Below are 25,863 nucleotides of genomic sequence, written 5' to 3' on the forward strand. Positions count from 1 at the left end.
TACAGTTCCAAAATGCTCTGGTTTGGCTGTTTGAAAAGTAGAAATTACTTTCCTTTAGCCTAAGGAACAGATTTAAACTTTCAGCCCTGAGGAGGTGATTTTGAAAGACCCCAACTTCCTTTACTTATAGAAGAAGCACTAAACATGAGCTGAAGTGCTGATTTAAAAAGGAGTGCTTTTTCATTTGTCTTTTTTTCTGTGTGCCCAATATGTCAAAGTTATTCACTAATACTCTAATCTGGAAAATCATGGCTATAGTGTATAAATTAGCACACAAGTTAACACTGTTAAATACATTATGATAGCTTCAGTATCTATTTTTCTTGTTCTCTCTATTTTCAAAGACACAAATCAGATTCGAGTAAAGGGCAATAAAAGCAGGGAACATTTTTTCATAATTAATGTTCTCGTAGCGGGGATCTTTCCTTTCGAAAGGACTGTCTGTATGTAGGGTTGGAGGCATTATTAAGTTCTCAATGACTTCATAATTTTGGATGCAGGGAAGCTCTGTGTGAATTTGCAGGGCCACAGGAGGACCTTAACATCTAAGGTGTTATTCTGCTCCTAATGTGTTGACACAGTTCATTTGCGAGGTGTAGAAGTTTTGTGGTGTTAATTTAAGGGTAAGCTCTTTTTTTACATGATTTATTAGAGGTATGTGCAGTGTCTGTGATGCTCTGCTCTGAAATACTCCCTTAGTGGCTGGCAGAACATTGGAGGCTGTGCACTTTGCCCCTATTTCTCAAATGCACACAGATTGTGGGTGTATCATAGACTTCTAGAGCAATTCAAGTTGGAATGAACCACCAGAGGTTTGTTAGAGCAAATACAAAACGTACACATGTGATTTATGCTGAGTCATTTTGAATACTTCCAAGAATGTTCGATACCTATTGTGAAAAATCTTATTCTGCGTGAAATTTCTTCAAAAATTATAAAAACTCATGTGAGTTTCAAAACGAGTTTGTTTGAATTGTATAATTTCAATTGTATAATAATATAAAATTCAATTGTGTAATTTGGCTGGTCTTCCAAAACCAGAATTGGACAGATTTCTTTGAATGTAGCTTTCTTTCCCCAAGGTAACAGTTTTGAAGGCTTAAGTGGGTCCAAAGGATTCACTAATCACAAGTTACGAGTGATTTTCTTAATTATTGTTTGTATTCTGCTTTGTTGTTGTTACTCTGCAAATTGTTTTGGAGCTATAAATTCTCCCTGACATTTGCCTGTCACATATTAAGAAGAAAATACTGCCCATGTGTTTCCATTGTTATGATAAACAGGTATAAAACACACTAGTCCTACAAACAGTAGCCTGTAATCCTACCTTCAAAAATCGCATCCCGATATAGATACGTGAGCAGCCTCAGTTAGTATTCCTGGAATTCTGCGTTGCCAGGCACTGGTATTGTTAATGGAATAGCTATGATAGGCAAATGTTCCAATTGGAACCAGTTTGTGCCAGGGGACGTTTAGATTGGATATGGGGGAAAATTCCTTTACTGAAAGAGTGGTGAAGCACTGGCAGAGGCTGCTCAGGGCAGTGGTGGAGTCTCCATCCCTGGAGGGGTCCAAAAACCGTAGCTGTGGCACTTGGGGACAGGGTTCAATTGGTATGGCGGGGGTGGGCTGGATGAGCTTAGAGGTCTTTTCTAACCTCTATGATTCTATGTTCTTAAAATCATTTTACTTGAGAACTCAGAGGTGTTCTGCATCAAGAAGGGTGAGTCCTCTGCTATTGGCTAACCACCTAACTTGGTCTTTTATTGGCCTAGAACTGGGTTTATAAATACTGCACATTGTAATTGACTGGGAACAAGTGCTTGCTCAGTCACATTTCCTGTATCTGCAGTCCAGCTTGCTGTGAAGGTGGGCAAATAACCTGACAAGAATGGGGTCCTTTTCAAGTAGAGCGGTATGGAAAATACTCAGTAGAAAATTGAAACTTATATAAGAGTATCCAAGCCTCTTGAATAGCAGAGCAAGCTGAAGCCCTGACTGAAACCTGCTGCTCTCGTGATAATAAGGCATTACAGAAAACGGTGTCTGAGCAGAGAAGTCTCTTCTCGGGTTCAGAGATGTGGGAGTACAAACCTAACGCTGCTCTCTCTTGTTGGAGCCATGCTTTTGCTACTGAAAGTGGGTTTCTGAGGGGTGAGTGCAGGAGTTCATTAAAAGCAGGAACTTAATGTGTTATTGGCTCTAAAAAGCCAATAGTTTTAGTTATGAGTATTCTCCCCATGTTTGGGTAGCAAGAAAGTGCTAAAGTGTTTGTTCAGACTACAACAGTTAATGTGAAGCACTCGCATATCCCCTTGTACTCAAAGTGCCCTACAGACATTTACCATCATCCAAATCAGTGTAAGTGACAGTATCTGTGTTTGGAGTTACCAACTGTCCATGTCTCAACAGCATTCTTAGTACCTCTTAGATTAGCCGAGGTCTTGACCCTCGTTTCTGTGTTCAGAAACAGTGTCATGCCACAGACTTTATGCAACAAGAGTTGAAAAGGGCAGGCAATAACATTAATGTTCTTTTAAATAATTAATTTTAATGTGTGGACGTGTGAGCATTAAATGTTTTATTGTAAACCCTGATGTGCTAATTAATCCGAGTGATTTGGACCTAATTGCACGTTCATAGTAGATGTAATATTTGCTGTGAAAGGAGGTTTTTTGGAGTTGTGGTTCTGGGCTGGCTTGTAAGAGTGATGTTTAAAAGGAAATGTTAATGCTCTTACTTTTAAACTTGGTAAGCCAGAAATTGAGAGAAATACATCCTTTATGATTGTGCCAATTGCTTTTTTATTTCTGCTGAGCATTTCATTCTACTATGCACTTAAGTTTATGCAATCGTGGAACATATACATTAAATTAAATACATCATAAGGATACGCAGGCTGTGTAAAATCAGCTGGCGAATGCCATGGGGAGTGGGAGAGGGTATTTACTTTATTAACCATTCACACCTTGGTTTGCAAACAGCAGAAGTCCTATTATTCCATAAAACTTGTCATTACTTTAACGTAAAGAATAAGTCACCCTGCAAACGGTGTATGTTTCTGGCTGCACATTATGTAGCCCTGTTGAATTCCCATCTCCAGTTTAGAGCTGCTCTGGATTTTCACTGCATAGAATTCATGGAGTTTGGATCCTTGGGTTTTTTTGTGGTTTTTATGCTCAGCAAAATTACCGTTTGTAAATACACTTGATGCTTCTGAGGTGCTATCCAGAGCTCTGCTTTGCCCACAGTGAGCCTGCTCTCCCTAAACAGACGCCGTTACGGGATGAGTTAGTGTGAGAACAATGCAATAAGCTGCACAAACCTTTTCTGTTGCCTCCTGATGATTTCTCTTCTCATACCTATGATGCCTTGGTAGCACTGTAGTCTTTCTGATGATAGGATCTTTATTAGTGAAATAATGTGCTCTTTCTTTGGGGCTCTTGAAATGTGTTCTAACAATGATGGTAATGACTTTGATTAATATTTAATCCCTGTGCTGCTATGTTCTTATAATTCAGAAAATCTCAAAGGTGGATGAGGGGAGGGAAGAAAGGTTTCTGCTGAAGTATTTCTGTATGAGTGTGCTTAGGGAAACCATACCTGTGTTTTAGTATACTTGCTATCTGTGTTCTAACCTGACTTTAAGTGAAGCCTCATACAGCATTGCCACATCGGTGACAGGGAAGTCTGTGAGGTATAGGAGTTATGCTGGAGTAGACTTAAGTTTCATGGCATTGGACTCATTTCTGTATTTATTTATATGTCACACTCCTCTCCATCACCTGGGAATGCGGACACGGATGGCACAGGTAGAGCAGTATCTGCTGCTGTAGAGCAAGAGGAGGGGGAGGGATTTTTACCTTTTTTGTGAGCAAGGGAAATAAAATCCATAAATTCAGCAACGCAAGCCCAAATGAGTTTTGCCCTCCACACCCAAAGTCACACTATTTGTGTGTGTAGTCACATAACTAAAAAGTCTCTTGCATGGACATAGCAGCAGAATTTGTATGGTTTTCAGGCCATGGAATATTAAAACAAAAATTCTTAGGTGAGCAATGCTGACATGCAAGCTTTTTGACAGTTCTCCACAAGACTTTGTGCGACTAGATCAAATAATCTGCCTTTTCACAAGCTCTTCTGACACCCAGTCCATGGTGATTATCCACAAACACACCTCTGGTCAGTCATGGTGTCAGTCCTTGAGTGGTTTGCTTGTGTTTATAAACCAAACCATTGGGCTGATATAAGCACATTTAATTGAAAAAGGTGCTCGTATTTGTTCTTTTCTTGTTCAAGGCTGTTTGAATAAACAAGGAATGGGCTTATTTTAACTGTTTGCTTATAGAGCTCTCAACCTGGGGATTAACTGTCAGGAGAATTAGGAATCATCTATTTCTGGTTACACTGATTCTCATGATTTACTGGTACACTGTAAATGTTGTGTACACATCAAATTTCAATGGATTTAACATATGGTTGATGTTTACATAATTAATGAGATGCCAAATTATATTACTGTAACTAGCCCTACACAAAAAGGCCAACGCTGTGCAACCATTAAGGGCCTACATTAACCATACCTCATTCTGGACTTGCTGCAGTGCTTATTGGCCAGGGCAGAGGGCCTGGGGTTGGGCTTAAAATAGTGGAAATTAAGGTTGAAAATCCATTATCTCATTGTTCCAAACATCATAAATAATATAATTTCCAATTTTTAGAGTTCTGGTGATTGTTTCATTAAACAGTATTTGGTTTGTCTGAGCTACTTTTTGGTCTAAACACAACATTATCCTCACTAATTAGATCGGTTAGGTAAAGCTAATTCTGATAAAGTTATTTTAGAAGGATGAAAGGCAAAAGAAAGAGTTTCTTTCTTTAATCAACAATTTAAATATTTCAAGATGTGTTGTCTTCTCAGAAAGGCTTAAATTGGTTTTCAGTGAAGAAAAAGTGCAACAAAGTGGCTTGGGGATAGGAGAATAGAAGAAAAGTGGCTTGCTCTTTATCGTAGCTTGTTTGGTTTGCAGCTTATGTTTTATTAATGGTAATACCCTGTACTTTATAATACCTTTCAACACCGAATTTCAGTCATTTCAGTAATGTTAAGTAATTAAACCCCCCACTGGTTCTGCCAATGGAGGTGGATTTATCATTATAACTATTTTGCAAGTGGGTAAACAGAGGCAAGAAAGGTTGAATTACTCAATCAGAGTAATGAAACCTCTAGGCTCCCTTCTCCCTGATGGTGTTTAAAAAACTTTGTTATAGATTCAGTGTAAATGAAAACAGACACCTCACTCCTTGAGCTTGATGAACTCATGTAAAACTTCAGAGAGAATATAGAGATTTAGAGAGCATATAGGGATTGTTTGCTTCCTCACAGAGGGACAGACCAAGGAGCTCTGTCAAACTATCATCTTAACGTCTTAATTCATCTCGCTAAAATGAGCTGAACTGGCTTTGCAGCTTCCGGGGCAACAGGGGAGTTTATTTATTGACACTTGCCGCCACCAAAGCTAGGGGTAGGACTGCTCTCTCACACACGTATAGGCACCTCCCCGTCACTGTTAGAGTTCTCATTCTCGCACCCAGGGGGTACACATCTCATAAGTGAAGGCACACAATGATTTTGTCCTAAATTTGGCTTAGGAGACCTTGCTGGGGAGTGCTTGATTTATTGGAATTGAAAAAGATTTCTGAATTGTTTAAAACTACAAAGACGTTTCTAATATATGCACAGAATAATTGTTTTCTTTGACATATACTGTCACATACTGGAGGTTTTCTGCTACCGTTGTAATCTGACAGATACAAATATGGCAGCGATTGGAGTTTGCCTCAGCAACAAAGAGACTGTTTAAGTTTGAACACAATCCTCTCCCCTTGACACGCTGGCAGCACCACAGAGGGAAACGTCGTAGGCAATATAAGCACATTTACTGACAGTTAGGGTTTTTCCTATGTTACTGAGAACTGTTTGAAAGTTGGCTTTTATCAAAACCAGAAACACTGGCCACTCGGAATGATAAAACAATAGTTTACAGCTTAGTCATTTTCCAGCTATAAAGCAATGCTTTCATAAAAATAAACAATGCGTACAGGAACAAGCCCAAACAATTATTCAGAGAGATCGCTGCATTCCTGCTGTCCTTGCTTTTTGATCTAAACCAACTGTCTCCAGTAGGCACTGGACAAAAAGCAGGCTTTGTTTCATTAAGGAACTACTTGCCGCTCACTGCAAGATAAAATATAGTTCCAAACTGCAATTGTTACTCTGTAGGTACTAAGTTCTAAATGAGCTATTGCATGACAGACGGGTACAGAGGTTAGATAGCGTTTCTGTATTTTGCTAATTTACACACTGAACACTTCCCAGGTGGTTAGTTATGCAGAGCTTTCGTCCTTCCTAGAGTAAGTGAAAAAGGACTGACAGCACAAGTACCTTCTTTAATAAAGGTCATAGTGTTTATTGGAGTTGTAGGGGTTTGTTGATTATTTCTGGAGTTTTTTTCCACATCAGAAGTATTCTGCTGTCCTACTATTTGATGCCATTTTGTCTTATCTTGATAAGGAAAATAATCTAACAAAGAATTTCAAGGAGGAACGGGTCACAAGTGCAAATGCTCAAAGCTTAGAGGAAGAGGGACAGGGTCAGTCAGTCTGCTAGCTTGGGTGTTGCGTGTTATGAGTGTTGTGCTCAGATAATTTAGTGTTAAAGATAGTTTTGAGGTTGTTCCCTGCTCTTTTTAAGTCTTGTAAGTACTAAGACAACTGGAGAGCTTTTGCTCCGATTTCCCAAGAAGATTCCTTCCAGTTCCTGTTGTGGAGGAAGGTGATTTCGTTGCTTGTCTCACTGCAGGTGAGACCCGGTCTGTGCCCTGTGTGGTACAGAGGCTGGAAGGTGAAAGTCTTGAGTCTGCTTTAGCTGGAAGAGCACCTGCAAGCCTTGTGGGAGTTGTTCTGCCTGTAGTGGTTCCTTCTCCATCCCAAGAATGGCCATGTGTCACATGGCCTGATGTTTCTGCTAGACTGATGACAGAGCAGAGGTGGGAGAAGTCTCCTCTGCCCATGTATGTGACTAGAAATTCTCTTTATGTGCAGATCATAGGGAACTTCACCAGGTCCACAAGCTCTGACTTGATTGTGTTTGTTGTTGAACAGAGGGAGTTCTTTTGGCACCTCAGCACTCTCAGTCTTTTACTGGAGCTGCCAGCATACTTGGAGTCAGATGATTTCTGTAGGGCTTTGCTGCATCACGGTATTTATCAGGGCTGTCACTATGTAACTGTCAGACTTTGTGTGCCTGAAAAATTCCACCCTTTGGATGGATGAGAGTGTGATGTAGTCATAATTGCATTGTTACGTAAATACTTGCTATAAAATAGTTTTGGCTTAAATGAAGTGTTCCGTTCATGTTGGCAGAATGTAATTTGTCTTAAGTGGCAGCACACTGTTGTAGATGTGTTTCTGAAAGTTAATATTTTGATTCACACTTGCGATTTATTGATTTTACATTGTTACCAAATGGCATTTCAAAATCAACTCCAAACACCATGGTTCAAAATCCTGTCACTCGTGTGAGAATTTTTTCATGTAACCCGCTCTGCAAACAGGAATGACAAGGAAAGGGAAAAAGCTAAAGAGACGAGAGAGCAAACGTGTTGGAGTGGGCACTAGAGTTGAAAACGGTCCTCATTTTTATTATCTCTGCATGTTCTCGTGCAAACATTGCTTCTGTGCTATTAAACAATAGGGAATCCAAAACCACAAAGCTGTTTGTTTTCATCTCGGTCTGGGTTTATCTAAATGTATACTGGGACAGATTGCAGTTTGGGCTTTGAGGAAATACTCACCGGCTGTAAAAAATCCCCAATGTTCTTGAACTTCATTGTGCAAACATTATATGTATGCAGTCCAGAGGTGTTCAGTGCAAGCACATCGTTTTGTGAGGACAAGTGATGGCAAGCCTTCTCCGCTTGGACAGAACACCTTATACAGAGTTACTTTCACCAGAACCGGAGTTGTTCTGACTTCAGGGGGTCCTTCAGTGCTCTCTGACTCTGTGCTGCTGACACTTCTGACACCCTTCCCCTGCTGCCTCCCATCTACTGTACCTGGTGTTGTGTGAGCTTAGGGTAGGTCAGCAGAAACCTTGTTGGGTCTGCGTGTGATACAAATGACAGAGATGACTGCCAAAGACAAGCTACATATGTGTAAGTCCACCAAATCCTTTCAGTAATGCTAGTGTCTATAAAAAAGATTTGCATGTGGAAGACTATCCTGTATTCACAGCACCCTGGCACACTTTAAAAGGCGCATCAAAGAATCCCCGGATACTGTGAAACTGAGGTTAATATGGTATTCTCACTTGATTTTGTCTACTGCTATCACATGCGTCTTAATATTGAATTGTAAAGGTTCTTAAGTTACAAACTGCGTCTCCTATAGCCTCGTGTCTGCACTACACAAATGTGGTTTTCTTATTTATTCCCTTTCTGTTTCTCTTTCTCCCACATGGTAAGTGTTTTCCTCCACCAAAGGACGGTATTTAAACAGAAGCACTGCTTACAGTGCATAAGAAAAGTATTGCGTCTTGCGCATGTCTCCATACAGACACGCATATGAATAATTCCGGCTATCACCATATTTTCCTGGTACGGGTGTTAGTTCAGCCCTGCTTGCTGGCTTGTGGTGCAGTGGTTCCTTCCTCCTGGCACAGAGAAGAGGTTCGGTACGCTTGGAGCAGCAGCAAACAGTGGCACGTGCTGAGGCAGTACCAGCTGGTGTAGTCGGTCTCAGTCAGTGCACACCAAAAGAGTGCCGGGTGCTGCTGGTGTGTCTGGGAGCCCTTAATGGTTCATAGACTGTCTCAGTACAGTACTGCTGCCTCTCCCTTTCTTTGCACTGTCCAGTTATGGGATGTCCTTGTATGGACAGCATTCTGTCACAAAGATAGATGTGTACACGGTAATTTCATTTCATACTCAGTGCAGGTTTCCCAGGCTGTTGGATTTCTGTGTATTAACTAAGCGCCTCATCCTTTGATCACAGGTATTTTCCTCAGAGTTGTTTAAGGTACCTTTGGGGTTTGAGGGTAAAAGGCTTCCCCAAACTGAGGTCTGTAGGTAGGTATAGAATATGTTCTGAGGGACTCTTAACTTTCTTGTTAGTGGGAATAGAACTTCTTACTAGTGAGATACAAAGTCTTTCAAACCAGTGATACCGATGATATGCTTGCTTTTGCACTCAGAGCTGGCAATGGCCAGCAGTTAATCATTAGAGTAGGTAGGGGAGTAGCTGGTGTAGGCATTCCTTTATACACATTGGTCTGGACCGAAGGCAGTGGTGTCTGCTGGAGCCTGTGGACTGGCGTTCTATGGGCTGGGGTTCTGGGGAAGCCATGGAGAGACTTCATTGTGAATCCCAGTGAGGTATTAGAAAACCTGTTTGGCTTTGTGGAGCTTATTCCCACATGGAATTGCGGCACGCTGCTGTAGCGTGGTCAGTGGCTCTTCAAATTGTGATTGAGACTTAGGAAGCCGGGTTCCTGTAACTCTGTGGGCCCGAGCTGTCATTGGAATTCCACTAAAGTTCAGAGACAAACTCAATTGAAATACTGAAGAAGAGGAGTCCATTTAGGTTTCATTGAACCCAAACCTGTTCAGTTCAGATATACATTTTCTTCCTACTTTGGTAATTCCATGGTGTGAATTGCACTGCTAGGATTTTTTTTTTTTAATATGGCTACAACTTTTTTTTGCACAGAAATGTTATACTTGGCAAAGTTTTAACAGGAGTTCTCATCCTCACAACACTTAATTTCTAGATGTTTTAACATCAAATAGTTATTTAAATCAAAATATAAAAACCTCTTGGAAGAATGCAATTAAATGGCAGCAGTGAGTTTTAGGGAACCCAGAAGACAGAGCTGAAGCCTTGGAGAGTTCTTGGCCTTTACTTCACACTCCTGTCTGCAGTCAATACTTTTATGCTGTCTTTCCAAGGAAAAGGGAGTTGGACACAGGCCCAAGTCAGATCTCCTGGGGATAGTGCTCTGTACTTCAAATCACAATCAGATGTATTTCAGTTCAGATGAAGTTTTCAGCCTAGAATTGGTAAGAAGCCTAATTATTTGACCAGGTTACTCTTTGTGTAGACCACTGTATAGCGCTCCATGATTTATCCCCAGCTGGCAGCACGTTAGCCTTGTAAGGGTTTTATTTTGTGTTTGGAACAGGCTTTAAAAAATCCTACTCTCTTCATTAAATGAAAAACTAAGAGATGGCAGAGATTGCTATGGAGACGAGATGTTATATAAACTGTTGGGTTTAATTCTTCACAATGTAAAAATAGCAAAGCAGCCTGGATATTTGCAGGCCTCCGGTTGTTCAAGGTACTGAGGAGCTCCACGAGATGCAAAGCATTCCTGGCGCCCTTTGGATTTGCATTGTCATGCAACGAATGGTGCCCGGAGATTTAAATCAATCATGTGTTTGTTCAACTGGAGAGCATGGAGTAGAGAGCAAGAAAAAGAAAGGCTTTCTAAGGAGTCTTTGATCTGTAGACTCAATGACTGTGTTATTTTTCCAGTGAGTGGAATACCTCAGTGATCATTAGCTAAGTATGCAGGGGAGAAATACAGGTATTCTGTGATAGGGAGGCATAGTAATATGGATATAAACCACACAAATAAGGCTGTTTCACTTTTACCTCTTTCAGAGCATCATGTGGTGCTGGTACGGATAGGGCTAAGATGGTGTCTTGTCTATCAGCCCCCTCAGAGCTGTTTGTTCCTGGGCCTTAGACGTTATGACTGGCCTTAAATTCAACCCTTGCTGTTCTCATTTGAAAATCACTGTTTTTCACTGAGTTTTGAGAACAGTCAGGAAAATTGCTTTTAGGATTATAAAAATGCAACATACAAAGTTTGTTCAATTAATGTAAAGACTCAGCTTTTGTGCAGTTAGTAGATTAATGAAACTGTAGGGGATCTTCTCCTAACTCACGGAACATGTCTCGTTGAGGTGACCATCCGCAATGCTCAGTTCAAAGTGGCAGCCTGGAACTGCTCTTCATATTGAAACCGGCATTGCCAAGCAGTCCTTTCTGGTTGACTTCTGTTTATTTTGTTTCACAATTGACACTTACTTGACTTTGTATTACTTTTGAGAGGGGAGGGATTAAAATGCATGTGTAGAAATGTGAAAACCCTTAGGTTTTCCTGCAGTAACAACTACTATAATGACAGCATACCTAACACGTTTATTACAAGCAAGGTACTAATTTTTCAGGAAAGAGGTTTCATTAATCTTCTGGCTGTGTATAGAGCCATCATACTGGGCTTGGGAATTAAGCAGCACGGTCTGATTGACTCCATTACTAAAAGGGGTGTTGAGAATTATATCATCTCTTAAAATATGAACATTAATCTTGGCTGCCATGGGAAAGTGTGCTGCATGGAACACAAGATAGGGAGTTGTGTTTAATTTGAGAGGGCTGTGAGTCTAGGTGTAGGTAGATTCTTTGTCACCTCTTTGTCACTGAATGAAGGGCAGTGTTTTCCAGATTTTATCTGTGCACGTGTATGACAAAGATGGGGGAGACCTTTCTCTGCACTTTATGCAGTTCCTAGTATGAAGTGAGTAACCTACATTGATCTGTTTGGATGCAGGGGTTCTTCCTGACGGTGTCACCAGAAGCAGTATTAAAAGTGGCTACTCAGGCTTCCGCCAACAACAAGATCTTCAGCTTGAATCTCTCTGCACCGTTCATTAGCCAGTTCTACAAAGAGCCTATGATGAAAGTCATGCCTTACGTCGACGTCCTTTTTGGTAATGAGACGGTGAGTCTTTCAGGAGGAATTGAAGTGTTTGTATTGTTTGCACTTTTGTGTCTTGGAGCCTGCTGCCTTATTCTCTGTTATTTATAAGGAGAGACCAACCATGTGAAGTGTCACTGGAAATTAAATCCACAGCCACAGGACTGTGCTGTTTCAGTAGATGCCAAAGATGTCTCTTGACCTGTTAGAGGTTTACGACTTGCTCATCTTAGTGTAGAGACACGTGAACAAGGCACTCTAGGTCAAGGCAGAAATATCCAGCACATTGGCTGCTTCATAATAACAGCCTATGTGCATGATGTACTCACGCAGAAGGTAACTTTCTGCTGGAAGGAAACACATGAAGAGCCACTGCAGAGCTGATGGGGTTCTGCACCCTGTTTCCGTACCCATGCTGCTGTTATTCATAGCAATTTCTTTGGTGAAGATGATTCTTTCGGGTGAAGAGGGAGGAGAAAACTAAGCAATGGTTAGTTGCTTTAGAAGGTTCTCATGGTTTTATGGTAGAGGGACTGGCAGCCCATCTAAGGAAGGCTTATCCTGGATATGCAACAGCTAACAATCAGATGGCATGGAATTCTGCCTGCAAGGCCATGGTGACATACCAAATGAATGACCAAGATTTCACTCATTGTGCTGCTATCACGTTTTGATTTTTTTCCCCGCTCCAGAAAGCACTCTTAAATATCTAGTGCATTGCTCAGCAGAAGGTTTTTAAAAGTCTTGTAAAACATGACACGCCTAAAGGAACTGTGGGGTTGTGTCTCCAGGTAACTACAGCAGTACAGGAAAATTATAGAAACACCTTATCCTGTCAGTGATTATTCCTGGTTGTGACACAGGGAGCTGCACCAGCACCAGTCAGTTTTTACACTCTTGTGCATATTAGGGGCTAGCATTGTTACAGATACAGGGCTTCTTAAAAACAGAGTATTTTTAAAATGAAGAAAATTGCAATGTTTTCAGATGCAGTAGGATAAGGAAAACCTTTTTAACTATATGTAACCATACAGAAGTATTTTCCAGATATTTTGCTGCTATTGCCAACTGTCACCTTTATTCTGTCTTTCACAACACAGTCCTCACAGAGATGCTGCTAAATATTTTTATTTAATATCAGTATAATCTCAACAATAAAATCTTGTTAGATGTCACAAATTAAGTAATACCAAGTCTGGTCGATTTCTGGGTGGAAGAGCTTCATGGAAACTTCTAGGATTAAACTTTATTGTTCCTTTATATCAATATTGCCCTGCTGACCTGTAAGGATAATTCAGATCACATTAGGTGCTGTTTTTTCAGAAGATAAAACTTAGTTTCTTACTTTTTGTATGTTTGCATCCTTTATAAGCAGTAGTCCACTGTACTGGTGACATTCCAACTATAGAAATTATATTCAAACTACCTTAATTTCCCCTGCTATTTCCATTTGCTATGGTGTCATTCACCTGCTGTATAGAAACTATTGTGTAGTTGAAAGACTTCTTGCACCTTCTGGGTATTTCTGAAGCATTATGTATGTCTTTCAGGGTAAAAGTTACTGTTTAAACTTCAGCGATCATCCTTAAACTTGGCAGTAGGATGTATGTCTATACTTAGAGTACCAGCCTCTTCTGCATTGTTACTTACACTGATCCACTGGTCACTTTTCATTCTCTGTTTTCTGCTATGTAAGTTGACGATTGCTGCTTTTGAGTTGTTGAAATGCTCTTTGCGGTGATTTGTTCTTGTGTCATTCTGTGGGACTTGAAACCATGCTCTTGGCATGGTGCACTTTTGGTTTTCAGTAGCTGCTCTCTTGTAAGTGTCAGCATTCCTGTTCTCTCCTATGGTTTGTGGTAAAGAGTGGCTGCAAAATACAGGAGCAGCTCATCCAGACATGTTCTCCCTTCTAGTAGCTTCCTTCTTTATTTTTTTTCTCCTATATTCCTTTCACTTGCAAGTGCATTCAGGATTGGTTTGTGTTTTTGTATGCTCGGATGGGCAGTGCACCCCTTCGGCGCACCAATACCAGATCTGTGCCCATTTTACTGTGATTGCCTTTTGCTTTTTTGCTGCTTTTTCCATCAGTTTTGCTAGTTGAAATATTGAAAGTTAACCTATAAGCAAGGCACACTAAGTGGTGTGGTTGTTACTGTATTAGTACACACAATACTCTTAGGCACAATATTTATTCCTCCCTGCATTTATCTTCCCTCTGCATTATAGACCAATACAGTTTTATTGTTAAGCACTAAGCTGTTTATGTTTTGAGTAATACAAAAACATCCAAGAGCAGCAAAATTCCAAATTGCTGCCATTCCTAAACTAAAAACAATTGGCAAAGTGATTTTAAATTACATCTTCTACTTAAGAATTTACATCTGAATGGAGATTGTTTTTTTCAAGTTTCAGCCAGATGGTGATTAAAATGGGCAAGTTCTAAACCTCTCAGAATAAATGTGCTGGTTCAGAATATAAATGCCAGCATACCCCAAACTGCAGGGGGACATGGGGTGCTGGGATAACAACTCAGCACATGTAACAGCTTCAGCATTAGCTCGGTGACCATTGGTGTTGTATTGGTTGTTTAAATCCCTTTTAAACCTAGCCGAACATCTTGGATTTTTGATCCTTATTAACTGTACTTCATATAATAAATTTAGTACAGAACATTCAGACTAGGAATAATTATATGTTCATGGCTGCTAAGCAATTAGGGCCATTCTGCAGTCATTATCTGACAATACATGACTGGAGAACTTGATTATTGTCATTGCTTTTAATTTTTATTAAATTAAGTTTTTTTTAATAGTGTCATTTTGCAAATGGTTCTTAGCAATAATACCTTCCAAGCTACCATAATCACTGGGTAATTAACCTGCCAGGATTAAGCACACTCTACTTTGCCTCAGGATGCTTAACTCTCAAATAAGGTCAATTATCTCCTGATGATAACTGCTTTGTCACAAGTTGCTGCTTAATTCCTCTGTAAAAGCTCACCTTCTGATACATATTTTACAACTCAGAGTAACTTTCAGTAACAGAAGGATCCAAGGAGTGAAAGCTTTTAAAATCACACCTTGGCATAGAGTTGTGAAGTGTTTCCTACACAGCAATTGCACCAGGCCAGTGAGGGAGCTGCAATTTGCAGAGGTTCCTTTCGCAAAGGTCTCTCCTCTGTCCCAGGTAGGGCTAAAGCTGGGTGGCTCTCATAGGCTTGAACCATCCAAGCCTGTTGAGGGCTTCAGAATCAAAGGGACACTGCAAAGCTTTGGCATGATTCATCCCTGTCTATGGCACTCTTTCATAACTCAGGCATCTTTATTAAGATACCGATGTGGTAAAGATCTTCTGGTTTCTCTTCCTAATGGGGAGGCAGGACATCACGGAGACATTTTGTAATGTAGAAACTTCAAGCTTACAGCCCTGATGAGCTCCTTATCTATTACTTTACAGCAAACCTCCTAGCTTGTGGTGTGCAGTGATCAGTGAGAGCTGAGGAGGTCACGCAGAAGAGAAAACGTGGATTGCTCTAAAGCACCGATATAATAAAACTAAGATAACAATTATTCTTGGAGATGAGATCCTCTTCCTCTCTTGTGTAAAGAGCTGTTAGTTCTTACCTCCCTGTTGCTGAACAGAGTAATTACAGGATGGAAAGCTGAAGTTCTGCAGAGACAGATGCTTCTGCAGGCTCATCGGGAAATTCATGTTGATGTGACAGCAAAAGTGCTGAACAGAAAGAAGATTGTGTGCAGGAGTTCTGTGTTTTAAAAAGCAGTGACAGTAGCTTTAGTGGTGGTTCTGGAGTTCTGAATCCTGAGCTTTGAAAAGATGGGTGACTTTGTGTGCAATAAGGTATCAAACAGGTCTTGTCATTATCTCATCTTGCAATTATACTGAAATGGTATGTTGTGCCTCCTTCGTTTAAGATAATTTCAAGTGAGGTATCAAACACTAACATAAATAAATAGATGTGGTTTGGACACAGCCTTTAAGAGCATTTATGAGCCTCTATAAAGGCAAGTCTCATTAATGACATGGAAAACTCTCTTCAATGGCAAGGAAAACCCGTAAATCTGAGACTGATAACAGTGGTTAACATGCCCCCAAGTCTGAACTCACAGTCAGTCGGTAGTTTTGTGCTTATTTTAGCTAGGAGAGTGAACGGAAATGCTGCAGAGTTTGCTGGCAGAGAACTGTGTTCAGTGCACTGGGGTTTACACCTCAATGACAATTGCAAAACAAACGGGTCTCTTCCCTTTCGGTGACCAATAACACAGGCTTGGAAGAAGCTTCTCCTCCACGTACTTTGATACACTATGTTAAGATATGACACACAGACAACCCTCAGTCCTGCCAGCAAATCTCCTCTACTGGATTATCCCCTGGAACCTGACTGGTACGTGCAGGCTTGGGAAGCTGTCCACAGCTCCCGGGAATCTTGAATGAGAAGTAATCTCTTTTGTGAGATAAATGAGCCTCATGGTGGTTGTTTTTAAACCAGGGAGCATTCATGGTGGCATAACTGAATTGGTCTGATCTTACGCCAGTGTCATTGCTGCCATTTATAGACTGAGAGGATAGTTTTCCATGCTACAGGAGTGTATTTTCACACCGGTGAATTGTCTGATTCCAGGGAAATAATTAAGAGTTTAAAAAGGAGAAAATCAGCTGGGAGGTGTAGTTTGGTGTGTGGAGGAAGGGGAAGCCAGTTGGGCTTTCAAGAAATAATGAAAAGGAGGCAACATTTCAGTCTGTTCTCCTCTATCAGATGGGGCCAAGAAGGAAGGGACGTAGTGAAGGATGGCTGGGTGTGCCAGAAATGACACCAAACTGTTGTTCCTGTTTGAAGTGTTTTCAAGAAAGCATTTACAATTATTTTGGAATGTTATTGATAGAAGGCAAATGTTAGGTCATGTTTGAAACAGAGTGTCTTGGAGAGGCTCATTTTCCTGTACTTGCTGACCTGCATGTATTTTATGTAAAGAGCCCGGAAGAGACGTTGACTCTACTTAGCTGACTGGAACCAGCCCATACGGAGGGGTTATTTTCAGTCGGGAATTCTTTGCGAGCTCTCTTCCTTACGCATTCAACCTTTACCTTCAGCTTCTACATCTCTGTTCATTTTGAATTAAGGTTTCAGAAACATTAATCATCTTCAGTGAAATTGAGTGCCAGTGTTTTGCATTTCAATTTCTGTGCCAGCAGTTCCCTTTTTGTTCCGCTCTCCAAAGTTCCCAGCCGCCTGCCCCACAGGTGAGGGTCATTATCTTCACCTCGCAGGCTGAGCGAGAGGCTGAGCTTTGCACAGTCCCCTGCAGGGAGGCTGCTGTGGAGTCAAAATTGCAGTCAGATATTCTGACCCAGTTTATTAGATACACATGGGAAAACATTTTGTAAGAAGACATCTCATCTTCTCTTCTATTTTAACAGGTAGAGGTTTTTAAGGTCAGCTGCTGGTGGTGTTTGCTTTTCTAAACCGCAGTAAACAGACAGCAATTTCTCTTTGTAAACCCTACGTTTGAGATTGCTGCAAAGGCTTTGCAGGGAGCCTGGGAATTAAAAGTTGTAACTGTGAATGGAGGAAAAATAAATATTCTTTTTCTTTTATGTCTTTGTAGAATTTTGACCTGTATTTCCTGGTGCAGGTGCTGTGTTTTCAATTACAGGAGAGGTATGACGTTGTAATAGCGCTGCTGAATTCATAGAATTAACTTTCTTGGCACTGGAATATCTGATAAATGTGGCCAACTGAAAAACGAGAGGGTCTGTAGCAAAAAGCAGGCTGATAATGTCACTGGCATGTTGTAAAGATGTGCTGTGGGAAGGATGCTGAGACAGCCCAAGGCTATTTCAGCTACAGATGTGGAATCTGCGTCTCTCTCTCTCTCTCTCTCTCTCTCTCTCTCTCTCTCTCTTTTTTCCTTTCCCCTCCCTTGTGAACTGCAGTGGCTCTCTAAAATGAAATGCTTTTAAATCATTTCCCAACCTTGCAGCCGTCTTTGATAAAAGCCTTGTTATCTGAAATGATATGAATCACTGTAGAGTTAATCATACCTTATACAACAACATATTTTGTTGTGATTCATTCTGTTTCAATTAATCATCTTATTTATCTACATTGTCTCAGCTGCTGCCCTGAAATTCATGAGTAATAAGCAAGTAATTATTTTAGTATCATTTACCTAGTATGTTATGAATGAAAGGGAAATTGAAAGCCAAGTATTTAAATTGGTATTTAGTGCTGCTTTCAACTAATGCGTAGCTATTTAAGCAATTTAGGAATCCTACCTCAGAAATGGCTTTCCTTTTCCCTGTTATGGCAAACAAGCAGGCATTTAGATGAGAAGCATACACTTACAGCAGGCTTTGCTGCTTCAAACTGACAGTACCTTCTGGTAGTCTCTCAGAATGGTGGAGGATGCTTATCCTTCCTTGTGCCTCTGCAGTGTTGGGATACGTTTGAGGTTATGAACACCCTTTAGAAGGCAGCACAAACCAGAACACGTCCTGCGAGGAGGGCAGGCAGCTCTGCCCATGTTTCTGCAGCCGGGTGTTGTATTGACAGTGATTGATGACCCTTTTCACTTTGCAGCACTTCCCCGAGCCTCTCCTAGCACTTCATAAACATTACAGCTCCGGATAAGCTACTATGGTGGGTGGGGAATCCGGTCTCTGTTTACAGGTGGGCAGTGGAGAGGGAGATTGCCCAAGGTCGTGCAGCAAGGGCAGAGCCAGGAGCAAGCAGAAATCAAGCTTTAACTCTTTTCTTCAGTGTTCTGAAATGTTGTCAGGTCCTGAAGACGTTCGGGGGAAATCTCACCTGGCTGGAGGGAGAGACCTGCAGCATCTGGCTTGCTGTTTTCAGTGTAATATCAACATATGGCTCTGAAAGCCTTTTAAAGGTGAACTGCATGGGCATTGCCAATAATCAGTACTAGGTCAAAAAGATACAGTATAGTACAAATATATAATGTAAGAGCTGCAAAAAGAGTATGAACAAAATTTAGTTATATAGGTGGTAAGAAGTAGAATTAAGACAGGCACGTTCAGAAAAACATCTTTAAATCACCATAAATCCAGAACAATTCTGTTTCACAGATATCCATGTAGATAACAATGTGGGTAAAATCTATAGGTTTCAGTGAAGGTTTTGGTTTGTAATCCAGCTAAGGTCTGTTTAATGGCCTGGCATTTCCAGGCCTGTTTGGGGCAGCTGTAGCCAGTTTCTGATTCAGATCACCGTTGCATGGTGCTAAAGCCTCTAATGCCAACATCTCCTGGGAATTCTCCCCTGTTACAGTCTTTACAGTGAACTGTAAGGCTGCAGGTCCATGCTGCTCCACAGATAACATCCAAATGTGGGCTGATATGGGCTTTTCCCACCTACTCATATCACATCAGAGGAAGCAAAAGGTAGGACAGTCAAGAGCCAGTGGTGAGTCCATGCTGATGTTCAGACCTCGGGCTCAGGTATTGTAGAGAGGAATGGAGGCTGCTCAGAACTAAACAGCTCTAAATGAAATGATTCGAGGAAATACACAATAGAACACGGTAAATGCAGAGACTGTAAGTAGCTGTGGTTTTTAGTCTGTGTGAGTGCAAATATTTTAGTGATTATTTTAATACTGAAGCTGCTTAAGAAGAATACAAAATGCAGAAGAGTAGTTGAACAAAAAGAGTTGAAACTGCATTAGAACGACTTTTGATTTGTGCTTTTAAAACTGTTTTATGAGGATTAATCTTGCAAACAGTTTAGGAGTTTGGGAATAGAACTGGCAATATCTGTGTTATGGTAACATCGGTTTCTGTGCTGTTATGCAGTGCTGGTTTTTCGAAACTGCAAGTTTCAGCTGTGTTTCTTTTCTCGTGTTATCTTCTCTATCAATGCCTTCCCTCGCTCTGCTTATAGAACTCAAAGAATAGTTCTATTCTTTCAAGAGAGTTTCACATCTGATTACAAATCTATTAAGTAGTTTCATTTTTCTGACTCTCTTCTTTCTAGTCACTTATACAGTCTCCTGGCATGGAGTTCCTACTGGTTGTAGATTGAATAGGAATAAATGTAACCTACTGGTGGTTCCTTAGGAGCACTGAAAAGGCGCTGTAAGTAAACAACGCATAGAGATTTTTCCTTCATGCGTTGATGTATATATTAAAGGGATTTAGAACTTATGCTAAACTGTTATTGATTAAAATCTGTATTTTTAATAAGAATTTAGAATTAAGACGTTAAGTTTTGTAATACTGGGCATTGTCCTTTATTAAATTTACTAATTATACAATTAAAATATAGTATGTCCCTCCTATAAATGGGACTAAAACAAAAGCTAAACACGTAGTATTTTATGAAGCATTTGCAATGTGTCGTAAATATAGATAAGGGCTGCAAAAATGTTTTATTGATTCCTAAATGATTTTTCAAAGAATTGCAAAAAAGTTAGGAAAGGAGCTGGGAAAGGGAGCAGGAAAAAACATGGTTGCAGTGTACCTAAAATGCCTGAAAGATACATAGAAGCATCCATGGCTTTCCCAAAGGCATTAATTGTTCTCTCAAACCCTGCCTTTTTTATGAGTGTAAGCCACCCCATTTAGAGCATCCTCTGGGTGGTGATGTTGCAGCCACATCAAAGTGTCTCCTTTGGCTGTATTGTCAGGTTCACTGCTCATATTCTTACTACAATGCTGTTGGTTTAAATAGTGACTTCCCAGGGAAGTGATGTGGACAGGTTGCTTTGCTCTAGGTTTTGTTCTAAGTCGACAGAACTCCTCTCTCCTGTTAGGGAAACCTGCATAGCTGAGTTAGATCACCTCCCATGCTAAAGTAGCTTCCAGGTGAAGGAGCTTTCCCCCAGAGGAAAGAAGTGTTGCAGTTTAATGGCTGGGATGGTAGAAAGTTTGAAATCTGTACATCTGCCTATTTCTTGGTTATGTTTTGAGCTGTCTTGAGGGGCAACCCTACTCTGAGTTTGAAATTCAGTAAACAGTTGCGTTCATCATTTTCAAGTTATTACATGCAGAGGCAGCAGTTCGATAAGCAGGAACTTTTCCCCAACTGCAGCCAAGGAGAAGGGCTTCCTCTCACCCTTACAAAGGAAGTGTGCTTGGTATCTGCTTCTCATTCGAGTCTGAGAGCTCAGGGCCAGCTCGTTCTCCGTGCTCTGTCAGGCCACAGGCTGTCCTTGTCAATAAACAAACACCTTTAGCATGTGCGAAACCCACCTGAAAACAATAGGAAAGTGGTAAACATTCCAGTGGAAGACCCTTAGGATCCCCAGCGAGCTTGTTCTTAGGGATGCTTTCCAAGCTGCCCTGCTGTTACCAAGGTGTGGCTCTGCTAGCTGAATGGGCTATGGAGGACGTCCCAAAAATTTCTGGAGTTAGGAGTTCTGTTTTGAATTTTTCTGATGCTCAAGACCGATTGATCTTGATTCAGGAAAAAACGATTGTTTTCATTGTGAAATTCTGCTTCTCCATTTATATATTATTGTACTTCAAGTCTACACCAGTCTGCAGGCCACACTTGTTTCTATTTCTCCATGGTTGTCCTTCTGAAGGATACGATTGTTGTAATTCTGAGGGGCCAAGCCATTAGCAGGATCTTTGGTTCCTGGCAAATAAGAGACCACTCAGAATTAGGTTCTCTTCAGGATATCTTTTAGCAAAGTGTCTTTCTGCTCTGGAATTCCTCTGGGAGGCTTTGTCTTCTCTGATCAGACCATTGACCTCTCGAGGTCGTGTGACATTCTTTCTTTTTTCAAAGAACTGGAATTTTCATAGGAGATGAAGTGTAGCCATGAATTGTGGTATTGGGGTCGTTCTGATTGCTGTGACAGGAGGAGCTTTCCTCCAAAGTACCTTTTTTCTCCCATTCCGAAGTACCTGCAATGTCATGGAACTGCAGGTATCTTTCACCGTTGGTTCACCTGCAGTTTTTTCTTAGTCTCTTTTGAAGCATGTGTGATGGGCAGTCATCTGGGCTTTGCATACAAAGTATTCCATGTGTGTCCTTTTGGAGCAGCTATGATTACCATGTATTTTTCTTATTGTTGGAATTTTTACTCAACCGGTAGGTACATCTGTGAGTGGTCTTGGACACAGACTAGTTTTGGGTAGATGGATCAGTCAGTTTAAATTCTGCACATATGGTTGCCAAACACTATGCATTCGGTTTGAACATCTGAGTGAATGCCAGATTTGGATGGAGCTGCATCTTGGTATATGTGAATGGCAAAAATGAGTCAAGGTTCTGAATCTGACTTCTCAAAAAAGAACACTCATCATCTGGAACCAAATTAATTTCTTCTAGAGTCTAGACTGGTGAAAAGAGCGAAGAAGCGCATAGCCTTATGCTGGTGAGGTGCAGCCCATCTCTAAACACGCTTTAGCTGAGAGGTGGGTGGACACACACGAGTGTTCTGAAGGGCAGCACTGGTGGGAGGCAAAGCTATTATTTAGAATACACCATGGAAACCGTAAGTTTCAGGAGTCCATGTTAAGTCTGCTGGTAGATGAGTTTCTTTCATATTTCAGACAAGACCTCTGTGTGCCAGGATGAGCGATGCATGTGTGTATTTCAGTAGAGCAAGCAAAAACTGAGATCAAAGTGTTCAGCGTGTCAACATCATCTTCAGCTGTGTTCTCAGGACCATTTTTAACTTGCATTCCTTGCTTATAAACTGACCAGTTGAGTAACATGTCAAAGACAGCTTTTCTGAGGAACCATCGTGTGTACTGCTTTCTTTGCCATATCCTACCCTTATTATTGCAGCAGTTAACTTTACAGGAGGTGTTCGGAGTGCAATATGCTGTACGAAACAGGGGCATGTCCTGTCCTGAAAACTTTACATTTTTAACAGAGATAACCAGCAAAAGACTTCAGAATCAATGACCAGAAAGAGGTGAAATGTCATAACAACGATCATACACTTGCTCAGTGCTGTTACCAAAACAGTAACTGGGATTTTCACCCTGCAATGACTTTTAACACACATCACTTTTAAAAAGAAATGCAGTCAATGGAAAACGTAAAAGTACTGATGGGCTCTGTGAAGTCTAGATATACAAGTCCCTTCACTGTAGAGTTTTTTAGTAATTCTTTTCCATGGATATGGGGGTTTTTGTTTTGTTTTCAGTCTTAGACATCATACAGAATTAAAGCAGTTCATGATCAGTTAAAATGTTAAATATTTAAGAAAGCAGTATTTAAGATTAACTGTTCTCCATTTACTTGACTGTTACTTGGAACCAAAAAAGTCTTGTATTTTTGTAAGCATAGTAAGCTGCACTGTTTTTCTTTAAACTTTAGGGTATGAATTATATTCCTATAATGACAGCTGCAGGGTGGAATGTTTTAACACACTGGAGTGAGATATATCTTGGACGCATTCTTGGTATCTTAAGTTCAACATGCTCCATATGGTGCCACTGAGCCAGTGAGTTTGGAGAAAACAGTCAAAGACTGCTGAAACAGCGTAAAATACAAATTAGTCTTTGCTATATAAGTCAAAAAAATTGCTGTCAATCTCTTCAGCTTTCTGCATGAGTCCTTCCTTCAACTTCTAGTGGAGGCTCCATGTTTTAAAACAACTGTTGAATCCTAGCAAAGTTAAAGATTGTGGGCTGAGAATGCACGCTCATTATTAATTGTGTTATGCCTAAGCCTCACACAGGAGAGTAAAGGGAAAGGAGAGTGGGCTTCCCTGTGTAGTCACATTAGTCCTTCACCTGGCAGCTGGGACTGTAGGCTGCAAGGTTTGTGAGACCTTTGTTGCTCTTTGTTGGCTTGGTCCTCTGTCAGCACAGAAGAGCCATGAAAAGCTGTGTCTCAGGGAGGCGTCGCCTCAGTCCTGCTGTTGAGAATAGCAAGGATTGGGTGCCCTGGAGACAAGCTGCCCGATAACCATTATTATGGCTTAAAACCTCTGTGTTTGTGGTACTGGATTAACTGGGAGTTACACATTCAGGAGTTTGGGCTTCTTCCATGTATGTGTTCGTGAGTACCATGACAGGTAGGAGTTAATGTAGGAGTAGCTTGCTTGCCTTTTATCTTAACGTGACTGGATTTTTTTCAATGTAAACTTAACCCTGGATTTACATCCATGCATATGGATTTCAGGATTCTTACAGTGTACTTGCAGTTCTTAATATTGAAGTTATTGGTTCATGACCTGATTTTAACTCTATATTGACCCAATGTAAAGTTTAGTCCTGACTGACAATGATGGTGATGATGATGATTTTTATTAGTGTCATTGCTTTTCTAGAACATCATATATGGACTCCAAACAAGAAACCTAAGCATTACAGAGCCTTGCAGAAGTTCCGTCTCTTTGAAGCAATATCAGCCTTAAATAATTTTATCTTAATATTGACTCTTAAGAACAGGTTCACAAACATCCCAGAGCATAAGCAAAGCAGCCACAGTGTGCCAAACCATTAACTTATACATGTGTACCACCTCTATTAGCAGAGCAGCATAACGAAATGAGAGCATTACTGGTGAATCAACCCCTTACAGTGGTGATTTCGAGGATTATATTAATGCGATACTGCACATTACAGCGGGAGTTGGTCTAGGAATTTACTGCTAGAGGAAGAGGGAGGTCTTAGTCCCTGTTCTCCCTGTTTTCAGACTTGCAGCTTCTGTCTTGGGTTCCCTGTGAGGCAGCAGGGCTGACGCATGGAGACTACTTTAAAGACAAGTCCTGAGGAGGTGTGGCCAAATGATTTCTAATCAGGGATATAATTTGAGACAGTCAAATCTAAAAGTAAGAAAGCAAAACACTGTCTTTGAGCTTCTTCCCCACCGCTGAATAATTAGGCGAAGACTGACAGGTAATTAGCGTTTTAGTAATCTCGCATTAGAGGTACCTGCACTGCTCTGGCCCCTATAACTAGATAGAACTATAGATGTATAACTAGATAGAACAATCATCAATAGTTTGCTTAAATTTCCATCTTATGTACGCTGAATGTGGAGTTTCAAATGATAATTGCTTACAAGGTGTTTGTTCAGTCCCTTGGGATACAGCTAGTGTTGGTGTCTGTGGTAAAGGACGTTGCTGCCAGTGGGTTTATCATAAAGTTCTTGTATGCTTGCAGTGCACTCAGCACGTGCAAGCTCCTGATATATTATTTCTCACAGTAAACAGAGGTCAAATTTCTGCTTTAAGTGAAAAACGGAACTCACTATTGGCGTTGGAGACATGACCGGTACATCAGTGATACGTTAAGGTGGACACTTTCTCCTCATATATACAATATAATTACCACTTTTTTTCTTAACCCTCGCAGCAGCGGGATCTATAGTTTAATAAAGATATCTGTTGATGTTCATCCAGTCCCTGGGCATGCACTGGTGTATGCTCTATGAAAGGCTTATTCAGCTGTACACCCCTCATCAGACATAACTGTGCTGGCCTTCCAGGCTCCATGGCCATCCTAATCCATTTGCCATGATGATATAGTGCAGCTGTCACAAAACACTGTCCTCTTTCTTTCAAGAGCGTAAGACTTCCAAGCCATGCATGTAATCTAATCCAGGGAAGTGATCTCATGGGAGCCACTTGACCTACCAGTGCCTTCCTTCATTTGTGCCATGGGAAGACCGGTCCCTTTGGTTATTGGCACAGCAGCATTACAGTCACTGTTGAAATGGGAAGACAACTGTGGTTTCGATGAGTGTCAGTTTGTTATCGCTTTGTGCGAGAAGCTTCTGTTAAGATAGATGTTGAGCTTGCACATAGCTGTTCCAAAACAGGTTTGTGTATGAAAGACCTAACAATTGTGTTACATTGCTCAGCTGGGGCAAAGGGAAGACCTCCTTAAGAGGCACATTCTTTATGAAGAAGAGTAGAGCAGGAAAGGAGACCAAGACCTCTTTCTTCACATTAGTGCTGTTAGCTAAAGGAGGGCAGGGTCCAGCCTGTTCTTTTCTAATTCCACATCTCAGCCATTTGGGGAATTATTTGAGGGGAGGAGGAGGCAAAGGATTAGGGGAAGACTTGAGATAGTCAGATGGAGTGCTCTACCTG

At 40.9% G+C, this 25,863-nt stretch overlaps 1 protein-coding gene across 2 annotated transcripts in view; it reads left to right on the forward strand.

Annotated features, from left to right (window-relative positions):
- The window catches only part of ADK (adenosine kinase), a 239,114-nt gene that overhangs the window by 160,379 nt on the left and 52,872 nt on the right, over positions 1–25,863 (forward strand). For both annotated transcript variants that reach the window (XM_054071726.1, XM_054071725.1), the window contains exon 7: positions 11,675–11,845. In XM_054071726.1, the coding sequence (XP_053927701.1) occupies positions 11,675–11,845 (171 nt within the window). The remainder of the gene's footprint in view (positions 1–11,674; positions 11,846–25,863) is intronic.

Source organism: Cuculus canorus, chromosome 7 (genome assembly GCF_017976375.1).
Source record: "Cuculus canorus isolate bCucCan1 chromosome 7, bCucCan1.pri, whole genome shotgun sequence".
NCBI classification, from domain to species: domain Eukaryota; kingdom Metazoa; phylum Chordata; class Aves; order Cuculiformes; family Cuculidae; genus Cuculus; species Cuculus canorus.